At 38.6% G+C, this 13,692-nt stretch overlaps 1 protein-coding gene across 2 annotated transcripts in view; it reads left to right on the plus strand.

Annotated features, from left to right (window-relative positions):
* Positions 1-13,692, plus strand: part of Asah2 (N-acylsphingosine amidohydrolase (non-lysosomal ceramidase) 2) — a 91,537-nt gene that overhangs the window by 52,649 nt on the left and 25,196 nt on the right. For both annotated transcript variants that reach the window (XM_005385898.2, XM_013514922.1), the window contains exons 9-13: positions 3,194-3,314; positions 4,508-4,633; positions 5,503-5,589; positions 7,393-7,497; positions 7,615-7,696. In XM_005385898.2, coding sequence (XP_005385955.1) covers positions 3,194-3,314; positions 4,508-4,633; positions 5,503-5,589; positions 7,393-7,497; positions 7,615-7,696 — 521 coding nt within the window. The remainder of the gene's footprint in view (positions 1-3,193; positions 3,315-4,507; positions 4,634-5,502; positions 5,590-7,392; positions 7,498-7,614; positions 7,697-13,692) is intronic.

The following is a 13,692-nucleotide window of genomic DNA, read 5'->3' on the forward strand; positions in this document are numbered from 1 at the left end:
TATGCACCACTTTCTTTATCTATTCATTTGTTGATGGGCTGAATGGCTGCTTCCAAGATTTAGTTATTACGAGTTGTGCTGTTATACACATGGGTATCATATATCACTGTAGTAGGATGTCTTTATTTCTTTAGGGAAAATACCAAGAAAGAGATTAGCACTCACACTGATAATCCCAGCATTGCCCGCTCCATGACTGCATGAGGCTTTGGGGGGACAACTAGACACAAGCCATAACATTCTATCCCTGGCCCCTCCAAAACTCACATACATTCCTTTATGCAAAAGACATTTTAGTCCATCTGTAAGAGTTGCCAAAGTTTCAGCATTGCTGAAAAGTCCAAGTTCCAAGTCTCCTCTGAGATGTAAGGCAAACTCTTAGCTGTGAGCCCCTGTACAAATAAAAGTTAAACACAATATTCAATCACACAAAATAAACATTACCATTTAAAAGGTGCAAACAGGGTCTTCCATGTAAAGGATCGTGTCATCTGCAAATAGTAATTTGACAGCTTCCCTTCCTGTATGTATCCCTTTAATTTTTTTTCTCATGCCCAATTGCTCTGGCTAATATTTTGAGTACTGTACTTAACAGGCATGGTGATCATGTTCATCTTTATCTTATTCTGGACTTTAGAGAGAAAGCTTTCAACTTTTCCCCATTTACTATGATGGTGCCAGAAGGTTTGTCATGAGAGCTGGATCTGTTGATGCTGTGATAACCAGTAGGAATTCTCTTCCTGAAACAGTGTAACCAGGTCTGACCCTATCCTATTAATCGAATAGAATTTATTTAGAACTAAGAAAAAATCCTTGCAAGTGACTTATAGAGGATGAGCTTGGCTTATTTTCAGCCTGAACTTTAGGTGTATTACTGCTTCAAAAAATTTGAAATAAATGTCCACTATTATGAAAAATTTCAAATACATACTATTTTAGAGTTACTAATGTGATGATTCTCTCTGTAACTATCATCAAGCTTCTACATAGTTCACGAAACTCTAACACTGTGTTTAATCCCTTCCTTTCATTTTGCTAGAGTCTTTCCAAGCAAGTGGCAGATATCATACATTTCACTCATAAAAATATAAATTTTCAGTGTGTATCTTTATCAGATAAATAATTCCTGTTTTAAAAAATTATAATCACAGATCATTATCACAACCAATCAAATGAAAAATCATTTATTAAAAGGTTCTAATGCTAATCTGTGTTCGGTTTCCCATGAATTATATGTATTAAATAGCCTTTTTATTCTTTAAAAATATTTATTTTTATTAGTACATGTTTATAGCACATAATGATTACATTCTCCATGTAGAGTGGGTACATATACATTACACATCCTAATTCTTTTTTCATCTCCTTCCCCCATCTTTCCTTCCCCTCCATGTCTGTACGTTCCTTTTAATAGTTATTTTGTTTGAATCAGAATTCAAACACAGTGCACAAACTACGTTTATTTGCTCTCTGTACTGTTTCTTAATATGTAGTAATTCTACTTTTGTCTCCATGACATTCTTGAAGGACTTTATTGTATTTTATTTTCATTTTTTTGGTACTGGGAATCGAACTCAGGACCTTACACTTGCCAGGAAGGTGCTGTGCTGTCAAGCTATATCCCTGGGCCTTGAAAAAATTTAAACTCAACACACAGACACACAGACACAGACACGGACACACAAACACAAATGCAAACACATACACATACACATACATAAATGTGGGTCTATGGCACTTTTGGAAAAGAATTGGAAGCGCTGGAATATCTGGCAGCACTGGCTTGCATTCCTGAAAGGCAACACTGTCTGGACCTGAGTAGAGCCTGCAGCTTTTAGCTCCTCCAAATGCCTCCACAGACTGCATTCGTCCCTGTTGTACTGACCAGCTTAACTCACTCTGTTGCCTTCCAGCCCGCTCTGGCTTTGAGTTGAGCACCTCTGACCTACATCTACTGCTGCATTAGGCAAAGAGAACTGAATCCTGAAAGCTGACTTGGAAATCCTAAAACCTTCCTAATCATGAAGCAACTATTTATTTTTGTACAGTATATTACTTAGGTAGGAACATAAGCTAAAATGGTTAAAAATTTTTCAGGAAAGCACTGAATCAACAAAACCCTTTTAAAAATTCTAAATTAACCTGAATCTTCAAGGACTGATGTCTCTCTTTCCTTGATCATTCCAGTTAATCTGCTTTATTGTCTTCCATTGTGTAAATACCTTTTCTACCTGCATGGTGGGTGGATGCTATAAAGGCCAGTGGACATGGGGTCTTGAGACACAGACTTCAGTCCTAAGCTTCTTTGACACATGGGCTATTCTTTTGATTCTGTGTGTCATCTATGAATATGAAGATAAAACAACCCATCAGGGTTGTTGTGAAGCTCAAATAAAGTAACAACTGTGAGATCAATTTTTTTTTTTTTCTTTTGGTACTGGGAATCAAACTCATGATCTCAGGCTTGCCAGGCGAGCACTTATACTGCTGAGCTATATCCCTGGCCCACGAGATCAATTTGTAAATTGTATAGCTCTGTGCTTAAACAAAGAATTACTATGCATAAGCATATATTGAATTATGCATAACACCCTCTTCCACGTTCCCATGTATTTACTCTTCGGTTACCTTCCTCTATAATGTGCTTAAGAATTAATTGGTGATTGTCTGTGGTCTCCAAGCACTTTGTGTTTATTTCTTTATACCATTTTTCACACTACATTAAGGCCATTTATTCATATCTCTGTCTTCTGGGAGATTCTAAAAAGAGAAAACCACCATTTATTTGTGTTTGGCATCTAGCTGACCTTCAGTAAAATGTCTATTGAGTTGGAATGGATTGTTTTGAACAATTATTATCTTTGTGTCTGTCTTGAAGTACAAAGTCTACATCTATGCAGCTATTTAGGTAAATCATCTGGTAACTGACCAGTCTTGGCAGTTGTTAGAAGCTTATGATGGGATGACAACAATGAAATATTCATGAAAAGGGAGTGCTATATTTTTAAAATGAGCAGATTTCTTGAGTACATTATTTATAATTTAAGCTCATTAACAGTGAGACAGTATAAATGTGGACTGCTTAATGTTTAAAGTACTTTTTCCAGGAGAAAATTCAAGTTCTCAGTGCTCATTTTTTGGTCATAGTTCTACGGTTCTCTTGATTAACTTAGGGCTTCTTCCTCTTTTACAGCTGGTTTAGCATCCACCCAGTCAGCATGAATAACACCAACCACCTTGTAAATAGTGATAATGTGGGCTATGCATCTTACCTTTTTGAGCAGGAGAAAAACAGAGGATATCTGCCTGGCCAGGTGAGAATTAATGTCATTGAAAGTTACATTCCTGATTCATTGAGTGCCACCATTCATGCATTGTTCAGAATACTTGATTTAGATTTCTAGAATAAAGTGTCATTATGGATCACACGTATGCATGGATAGAAAGAATTTGCCATTCTCCCTAATAAGAATTTAAAAAAATGTTTAAAAAACCATTAGCTTTTTGTGGCAGATACTATTTATGGCTTCATAAAGTTGCCATCACTCGCAAAAGGAAGAGCAAGTTTAAGATTTTTGTGTACAACAGTTTTTGATCAAGCTGAAAATATGATAAGCTGTCTTGATGCTAACTTTGTTTTCAGAGCTATAAATGTATCAAGAACCTTCTTATTGGTATAAAAAACCTGAAGAAGGATAGGTGATGAGTCTTTCTTACTGGTCCAGGTTTTCCTTTTAGTGATGGAATTACTTCCAAATACCTAATTCTATTTTCCTGTAATCAACCCTGTGTCAGACAGCATTTCATCACAGTAACAAAATACTTGAGATAAACCAACTGAAAAGAAGAAAAGATTTGGTTTCATTTCATGGTTGCTTGGCCCCTTTGCTTTGGGCTTGAGGCAAGCAAGGCGGAACACTGTATTGGGAGAGTGTGGTGGAGTAAAGCTGTTCATATTATGGTGGCTGGGAAGAGAAAAGAGAGAAGAGGCTGCGGTCCAGTATGCTCCTTAAGGGCATACCTCCAATAACTTACTTCCTCCAAAGGGGCGCCACCTCCTAGTTTCCACTGCTTCCTAATAGGGCCTGCAGAAAGAGACCCAACCTTCAACACAGGAACTGCCAGGAGGGTGGCATACAAGCTCCAATCATAACAAAGCCTAAGACAGAGACAACCTTAATCCATCAGACTTACGTTGTAAATTTGAAATTAATAGTGATCCCTGAAATGGCTTTGTTGATAATTGGAGTATTTTCAGTCATAATAGGTATATTGACCACAGTGTGAGCCATTTCAGAAATAAAGAAATGAAGTGCCTGTCTGGCAAATGCAAGGTCCTGAGTTTGATCCCCAGTATCAGAACTTTTTTTTATAAAAAAAAGTTCTCAGAATATTTTATATGCTCTTTCTATTGTCTGCAAATGATTTGAGTAGTGTTTGCACTTTAAATGGAAGTCATTATAGGACTTAAGAAAGAATAAAAGCACTGGGATGTTTCTTTTGGCAGGGGCCCTTTGTAGCAGCCTTTGCATCATCAGCCCTAGGAGATGTGTCCCCTAACATTCTCGGCCCACACTGCGTCAACACGGGAGAGTCTTGTGACAATGCCAATAGCACCTGTCCCATTGGTGGGGTAGGTAATTACAGCACAAGAAAGCTTCACTTCTGTATCTCATGAATACTTCATGTTTGGGTTTTCAATAATTTATCACTGATTTCGCAAATGTGTTGTCCTCAATATACACTGGTCTACGTGCCTCTACATTTTCTTTATCAATGTATCCACTGATGGATATCTTGGTTGATTTCTTTTCTTAGATATTATGAATAGTGCTACAATAAACATGGGGGTTCAAGAATCTATGCATCCTTTGGGTGCATAAAATTCAGTTTTCTTATTGAATTTAATGCTCCCTCTCCATATGTACATATTAATCTTTAAGCTGTCAAATTTACTAAGCCTGTCCTTTTTGTTATATTTGAAGGATATTCCATATACTCAGACAATAAAATGCATTTAGCTATGTTTTCTATTAGTATTTTTGATCCCATTTATAATATTTAGGTATGTGATCAATCCAAAATTTTTTTTCCAGAAGGCCCAAATTTTGTTCCAATATGATTTTAACTGAGTTTCAATTTAAGAAGATCATGAGCAAGACTCATAGGCAAGAATAAGCAGTAGAAAGATGTACAACCAAAGGAAAGCCTTGGTTTCCAGACTTAACTATTAGCTACGTGTATGATCTGCAGCATCTGTTTTAACCCACCAGACCTCAATTTCCTAATTTTTAAAAGTAAATTGTTGAAATGCTTTCTAAAAGCATTCACTGTTTCAGTTTGATCTTGTTTATTCCAGTCTTTAAATTGAGAGACTATCTAAAAAAGAAATGCTAGATGATAGCCTCAAAACCTATTTGCTTACATCCAGTTGTAATTCCCCATTACTTAAAAAAAAATCATCATTTCACTAAGAATGCATCTCGTGTCATTTTGTTTCAGCCTATCATGTGCATGGCTCAGGGACCTGGGCAAGATATGCTTGACAGCACACAAATTATAGGACAGACCTTATACCAGAGAGCAAAGGTAAGCCGTGGGCCCTGCTCATTTCGTCTTCATTTAAAACTGTTCTTTAAAATCCACTGACGTTATTCATTTGGAAGTTGATAACTGCAAGGAACACAGCAAGGGCTCAGGCTGCCGGGAAGTCTGGAAGATGTCAGATTGCCTCGAGGAACCACACGGAGACTGTCTCTCACTGACTGGGTCTGACTTCTTATACGAAGTACATTGAAAACCAAGTCACAAGAAAACATTGCATTTTAGAATGTTGGGAAAGCCAGAGTGCTTGCCTCAGACAGACGAAAACAGATTGTAAGGTTTTCAATTTAGGTGGCATCAGATATGAGCAGACTGATCCAAATTCTTGGAAATCTCTTGGATTTTTGCCTGCCCCAAATCACCCGACCTTTTCTGAAAGCATCCTTTGATGACAAAGCTGTGGGTTGCTGTTCTCTCAACTTCGACTGCAGTGAGTTCTGAGTCTTCTACAGGCAAAGATCAGCCATCTTTACTTTAAAACAATGTGAGGAGAGAATATGGACTGCAGTGACATCACCAGGAGCTATTCTTCCTCCTCCCTCTCCAAGATTTTATCTTTTATTTTGCACTTATGCTTTTTATCGCTTCTATGGAGACAGATTTCCAAGGGAAAGATGAAGAAAGGGTGACCTCCAGCTGACATGGCCCTGAAAGAGAGGATTAAATTCCTATGTTTACACCATACTCCTTCCTCTCTCTGCCTGTTTTTCTTTCTCTCTGTCTGTCTCTGTCTCTGTCTCTCTCTCTCCCTTTCCCCATCTGTCTGCCTGTGTGTGTGTAAGTAAATAATTTATTCCCAGAGTTCTGAAATGCTTCAGGAGCAATTAGAGAAGAACAAAAGAGCCTTTAAAAACATCAGACATGAAATTGGTGGCAGCAACCGCCTACTGCTGAAGTTTCTTTTCAATTACTGTGTTGTTATCAGTGCATTATTCTAAATTAACAGATTCTTTTTAGGGTATGTGCCCGTGATGCACTTTGGTGTTGGAAATCTTGTTATCACCCTGGGCCTGGAAGACAGAGATTTGCCCCATAGTGTGGATTCTCTTCTCAGCAAGGTGCTGCTTCCCTTGTCCTTAGCAGAGGCCGGCAGCTGCTTGTGCTCCCGAAAGCCCAGCCTCATGGCTTAGATGTGGCTGTAGAGAGAGAAAGGAGGACAGAGCGGAAAGGAACCGCTTGTCAGGCTGAAGCAGGATCAATAAACACAGACACTCCAAGTATGTTTTGAGTAACTTTTCCCATAAGATTAAAAAAAGCATCAACTGGCCATATTAAAAAATAAAAGCAAAGCCACCAGAGAGAGTATTGAAGGAGGGGTAGCTGATGCAGTTTAAATAGGGGCTGAAGTCTTTCAGTCCATCATGTGGCGCCTGCCCTGTCCTGTTGGAGGAGCCAAGGAGCTGCCCGGGAGAACTCAGTCCGCATGCTATCTGAGGATGCACTTGCATTCTGGCAAGCAACGTAGCTAGGCACAACCTTCCTAATCTTATGTTTTCTGGACCATCGTTCAAGTGAGCTTGGGCCCTTTTGTGTCACAGCCTGTATTGCTAGAATTTCATGCCTGTGAGGCATTCACATGGGTCACAGGGTTGGAGCCTTCAAGCCTCTGGGATGCCACTGAGTTCATTTGAGAGAACCACACAGATGGTGGCTGTTTCCAAGCAGCTTGGAGAAACAGAGGTAGCTTGTTGCTGAAAAATGTTTTCCAAATTGGTGCTTTCTGGGTACCGCTGGTGTATTAGCCTGAGCTGTTTTGCTCAGGACAGTAAGCCTGTGTGGGTTTTCTAGGAACTGTATGCCTCTGCCTACCAGGAGGTGACTGGACCAGTGGCTTCAGCTCACCAGTGGGTGAATATGACAGATGTGACAGTCTGGCTCAATTCTACACATACGGTAAGGATCGCTGAGTCACACTGATCCTGCCACAGGGCCGAGGGAAGGGAGTGTTCTCGTTACTTACTTGCCCTATAACTGACATGTTTTTCTTTCTTTTTAAAATCTTTCCTCTAGGCAAAAACATGCAAACCAGCATTGGGCTACAGTTTTGCAGCTGGCACCACTGATGGAGTTTCAGGCCTCAACTTTACACAGGGTGAGGTGTGGGTGGATGAAATCTGTGCTTCAGGTTGAGAGGCTTCAGAGCTGTCTCCTCTATTAGGTTCAAATGAAGCCAATACATAAACTACCTCTATTTCTAAACTTAACAGTCTGCAGGGGTTCTAGGTTTGTACGACAGCTCAGATTTCCCAGGGGTAAGTTTCTTTTGTAACTTAGCTTTCCATTAGGTCAAATGTAGAGAGAGACAAATTCACTGTGCTTTTCAATATATTGATGAATTATTATATTATTTTATTTTAAAATTATTTTTTCTTAATTAAAAGGTAATTGTACATCTTCATGGGGTACTTGTGATGTTTCAGTACATTTACATATTATGTAATGATCAACTCAGGATAATTAAGTTATCCATCATCTCAATAGTTAGGTTATCCATCTCATTAGGTTATCCATCATCATCTCAAACATTTATTATTTCTTTGTGATCACACATTCAAAATCTTCGGTTTCTCTGGGTGTGGTGGTGCATACCTGTGATCCCAGTACTTGGGAGGCTGAAGCAGGAGGATTACCATGTGTTTGAGTGCATTTGAAGCCAGCCTGGTCTAAACAGTCTGAGGCCAGACCAAACTACATACTGAGACCCTGTCTCAAAAACAAATTTGTTTTAATTTAAGTCATACAATATATTATTGATGACTATGATCATTCTTCTGTGTAATAGAACATCAGAGGTGATTCCTCCCATGGCTGTGACTTTGTGCTTGTTAAGTAACTGTTTTCCATCCTTCTCTCTCTGTTATCCTCCCATCCTCTGGTAACCATTATTTCTCTTTCTACTTCTAGAGCTCAACTTTGAACAATTCTCTGTGTGAGCAAAGTCATATGGCATGCGTCTTTCTGTGCCTGGATTAATTCAGTTGTCCAGGTCCATCCATGTTGCCACAAATGGCAGGATTCAACCATCTTTATGACTAAATAGTACTATTCCATTCTGTATACATCACATTTTCTTTCTCCTTTAATCTGTTGATGGACTCTTAGATTGATTCCATACCTTGGCTATTGTGAATAGTTTTGCAATGAATATGGGAGGGCAGACAAATAATTTTAAACTGGGTTGGGACTGGGGTGGAGTTGAGGGAATTTGAACAATATGCACCTTCAACAACACACACGGGCTCTTTCCTGTGGTCAAAGTCATGTTAGCATTATAGAATATGAAAGTGTTCCCTTTTATATTTTTTAGAAGAGATTTTGTAGAGATGGTATTAATTCTTTATTTGGTAGGATTCAGCAGTGAAGTGATCTGAGCTGGACTATGTTTAGCAAGTAGAATTTTGTAATATATTGTTAATTCATTCTTTTTGCTTTTATAACTCTATTTAGATTGCTTAAACTCTTGGGCTAGTATGATAGTTTGTATTGTTCTAGATTTGTTTATTTCATCTAAATTATATAATTTAATTACATATAACTTCTCATGGTATTCTCTTACAATTTGAAAAAAAAACTTCAAAGTCAGTAGTAAAGTTCTACCATCTGATACTAGTAATTTAAATCTTCTCACTTTTTCTCTTGGTCAATCCAATCAAAAGTGTGTCACGCTTTTAAAAAATCCAGCTTTTGGTTTGATTGATTCTCTGTTGAATTAATTTTCTCTCTATCATTCTTTCTTTTTGTTTGATTTAAATTTCATTTTACTCTTCCTATTTTTAAAGGTAGAAATTAATTCATTAATTTGAAATCTTTCTTTTTTATTAATACAGACATTTGCAGGCATAAATTTCCTCTTAGTATTGGTTTACTGCATCTCATAAAATTGGATGTGTTGTGTCTTTGTTTTTTTCTTGGTTACTTTTCTCATTGCTGAGACAAAATACTCCACACCCAAAGTTAAAGGAGGAAAGGTTTATGTAGCTCACAGTTTGGAGAGGTTTCAGTTCACAGTTGGTTGCCTCCAAGGCAGGGCAGCATGGCAGAGGGCATCACAGAGGAGAAGCAGTTCATGGCAGGCAGAGAGCAGCAGAGCAGGAGACAGCAAGCAGTGAAGTAGTGAGCCAGCCAGAGACGAGCGATGAGCAATGACACTCTTTTTGTCCCTTATACCCCATCCAGGGCAGGTATCCTAAGGGCAAGTAGCACTCAAACCCAGGGAGGGCCTTACCATTTTTGACTCCCAGAACTATGCCACACCAATCACTGGACTAATTTAATAATCATGTATCCTTGGTCCCAGCATCACACATTTAATCCGAGCATCACAAACTCTAGATCCAGCCATGTCTGAAAAGCCCCACCTATGACTGCATAAGGCTTTGGGGGGACATCTAGATGCAAGCCATAATAGTTTAAATTCATCACAAAGTATTTTCAGACTGTCTTTAATTTTTTCTTTTCTGTTTTTTTGAGACAGGGTCTCTATATAGTTCAGGTGGGCCTTGAGCTCATGGCAGTTCTCCTGCCTCTGCCTCATGAGTACTGGAATTATAAGCATGCACTACCACACCTGACTTGATTTATTTTTTGATCATGATAACTATTTAGGGTCATACCACTTAATTTCTGGATATTTGTGGTATTTCTCTAATACTTTCTTTCATTTCTTATTTTTTATTTCATTCCACTGTAGTTGGGAAACATAAAGTATCATTTCTGCTTTTCAAAATTTATTGAAGTTTATTTTGTGGACACACATTGTCTACTTTGGATAGTATTCTGTCTGTACTTGAGAAGAATGTATATTTGTTGTTGTTGATTGGAGCATTCTATAGCTTGTCTGTTAGATCTAGTTGGGTTTTAGTAGTCAAATTTTCTATTTCTTTGTTGATCTGCTAGTTGTTCTATTTATTATTGTAAGTGGGTTATTGAAAGTTCCACTATTATTGTTGGACCGTTGATTTCTCTCTTCATTTCTATCAGTTTTAGTTCATGTTTTCAGTGCTCAGATATTGTATATAGAGATATTTATAATTGCCATATATTTCTGGTGGATTATAGAGCTCAAATTTATAGGTTTTATACTTAACAGAACTTCACCTCACATTATACATTTGGACTTGGCTTTTGTACTTAATGCTCATGTTGTGTGATTGCTAGTTGGATGTGTCATTTTTAGCTTTTAAAGTAAAAAACGAGGACAGCCATAGAGCAATGGAAGAAGAAAGGAAGGAGAGGGTCCCAGCTGAGCAACACCTCCATGCTCTTCTGAAATATGGGAAATGTAGAGAGATAATCATGGCTGACTTAGTGGCAGCAACAAGGGAGGGAGGCTCCCACACGCCCATTGGAGAAAGTACACTGATGCAAGTACACTGAGTCAAGGGCAGTACAGAGGGCCAGATGCAGGAAGGCAAGTGGAAGGGAAACTTCACTGGATCCAACATAGTCTGAGGGAAATTTAGAAGGAAAGCTTAGAGCACTTGTGGACTGTGGCACCCCTTGTGCCCCAGGTCTGGCATAATGCTGTCTTGAGAAAGGGTCAAAGTTCCCCAAGAGAGGGAACCTGAACATCAGTCACTGGAATAGGCTCTGAACACTTTTATGAAAAGGAGCACAGAGAGCAAGATGTTTTCAGACTAGCACATTAAAAAAAAAAAAGCATATGTGCTACCCACCAACCATCATCAAGAGCCTACATGGGTGTCCCAAACACCCTCTGCTGGGGGCTGCTGAATGCAGCAGGACCTGAGGCTCTACCAAGTTTGCAGGTCAGAGAGTGATTCTTTTGGGAGAGGGAATGAGGAAGGGCTGTAGGTGAAGAGCTAGAGTGACACCCAGGCCAAAGGACATCTGGAGATGTGCTATGTTGAAGGCTTGTGCAGGGAGAACACAGAGACAGCTGTGAGATTTGCCTTCTAGGCAAAGGAGCAGGGACTGAGAGTGCCCTGATAGAAGTCAGTGGAGAACTGTGTGCTCGGCCAATTACACTGCACACTCTCCTCCTGAACTAACTGAGGGGATTGCATCTAGTAACAGAAGCAAAGCCCTACAATTAGCCACACCCAGAACTTGGCTTGCAGTGGGGAGGCAGGCTCACAGGGCCATCTGGATAAGCCAACCTCCTTGCTCAAAGGCAGGCAATTGAGCAAATCATAGGGACAGGGCAGTTTGGTGACCTACAGTTGAACTCAGACTGCAATATTTCTAGTACTGTGAGAATCTTTCAATTTTGTGTTTTTGCAACTGTGTGTGGGCTTTTATGGTGGTGGTTTTTTTTTCCTGCTTTTTGTCTCTATCTTCTTTTTCTTCTCTCTTCCTCTCTTTCTTATACCTTTATTTTCCCTCTTATCCTTTCCCCATTTCACCTAGCATAGATATAGGAGATGTCTGTATATGTGCAAAGGAGAATAAAAATTAACCAGTACTTTAATTTACTATTTTTCTTAAGCAAGTTAGGATAACCCTCACCAACACTGTGTACAGAAGATCAAAATATAAGCTAATTATGAATGCATTAATAGGCTGTAGCATTCTCATAGCTTCACTCAATCTCCAATTGTACTTCCTTCCCTCTGCTTCCATTCTCCTACAGTCACAAATATTTTCTCAGACTCACTCTACACTAACCCTTTACCTCAGCCAGTAAAGTAATTTAAGCAGGGGCTGATCTCCTGTCTTGTTTTTATCTACTGATATTTTTCTTTTTTTTTTTCTTCTTCCTACTGACTTAGCCCTACCTTTTTCTACTGTTTTCCTTCTCTCTCTTCCCCTCTCAATCTACCTGTCAGTAGCAGTATATTATAGTCTGTGTAGAGTATTGATAAAAGGATGAAATTGTTAACACAATGATGCAAACACATGAAGATTAAACAATACACTCTTGAATAACCAGTGGGTCGTGGAAGAAATCAAGGAAGAAATTAAATGGTTCCTAGAATCAAGTGCTAATGCCAGTACAAATACCAGAACCTATAGAACATAATGAAAACAGCCCTAGGAGGAAAATTTATAGCTGTGAATACTCCCATCCAAAGAAAAAAATAAGTCCAAATAAAGAACCTAATTATGCACTGCAAGATCCTTGAAAACAATAATTTAAATCCAAACATAGCAAAGGAAGAAAATTACAAAGATCAGAGTAAAAATTAATAAAACTGAGAGTAAAAATACAAGGAATCAATGAATTGAACAACTAGTTCTTTGAAAGAATAAACAAAATAGACAAACCCTCAGCCAAACTTACGAAGAGAAGGAACAAAAAGATCGATATCAATTCAACTAAAAGTGGAAAAGGTGAAATCACAATGGACTCCACTAAAATCCAGAAAATCATTAATAACCACTTTTAAAAACTCACTTCAATATTTGAAGAATCTAGAATCAAATTTGAAGAATTTGAATCAATTCTGCAAATCAATATTTGAATTCTAGAATGACTGGATTATTAGAAACATATAAATTAACAAAATTGAATCAAGAAGATAGAAAAACCTGAAACAATCCACGAACAGGCAATGGAATTGAGACAGTAATAAAAAATCAACCATTAGATTTACTTGCAAATTCTATAAGAACTTCAGGGAAGACATAACACCAATACCTCTCAAATTCATTAATGAATTTGAAAGAGAAGAGCACTGTATCTTGGTTACTTTTCTCTCATTGCTGAGACAAAATACCTGACACCTGACACCTACAATTAAGGAAGGAAATGCTTATTTAGCTCACAGTCTGTGGAGGTTTCAGTCCATACTCGACTGGCTCCAAGACAGAGTAGCACACAGCAGAGGGCAGCAGTTCATGGCAGTGGAAGACAGCAAAAGCAACAAGAGCAAAAAGGGAGGTGAGGCAGGGGGCAAGCCTCTTTCCCTCCCTTATATTGTATGAAAGCTGCCCTCCCCAGTGTGGGTGTAGCACTCACACCCATAATCCCAGCACTGGACCATGAATCAATCATAAACTCTAAAAGCCCACCGCATGACTGCATGAGGCTTTCAGAAGACATCTAAACTCAAACCATAACACACTGCTAAACTCATTCCTAGTAACTAGCATTACCTTGATCCAGAAAAGGATTCAACACAAAAA

This window comes from Chinchilla lanigera, unplaced genomic scaffold (genome assembly GCF_000276665.1).
Source record: "Chinchilla lanigera isolate Chin_1 unplaced genomic scaffold, ChiLan1.0 scaffold00024, whole genome shotgun sequence".
NCBI lineage: Eukaryota > Metazoa > Chordata > Mammalia > Rodentia > Chinchillidae > Chinchilla > Chinchilla lanigera.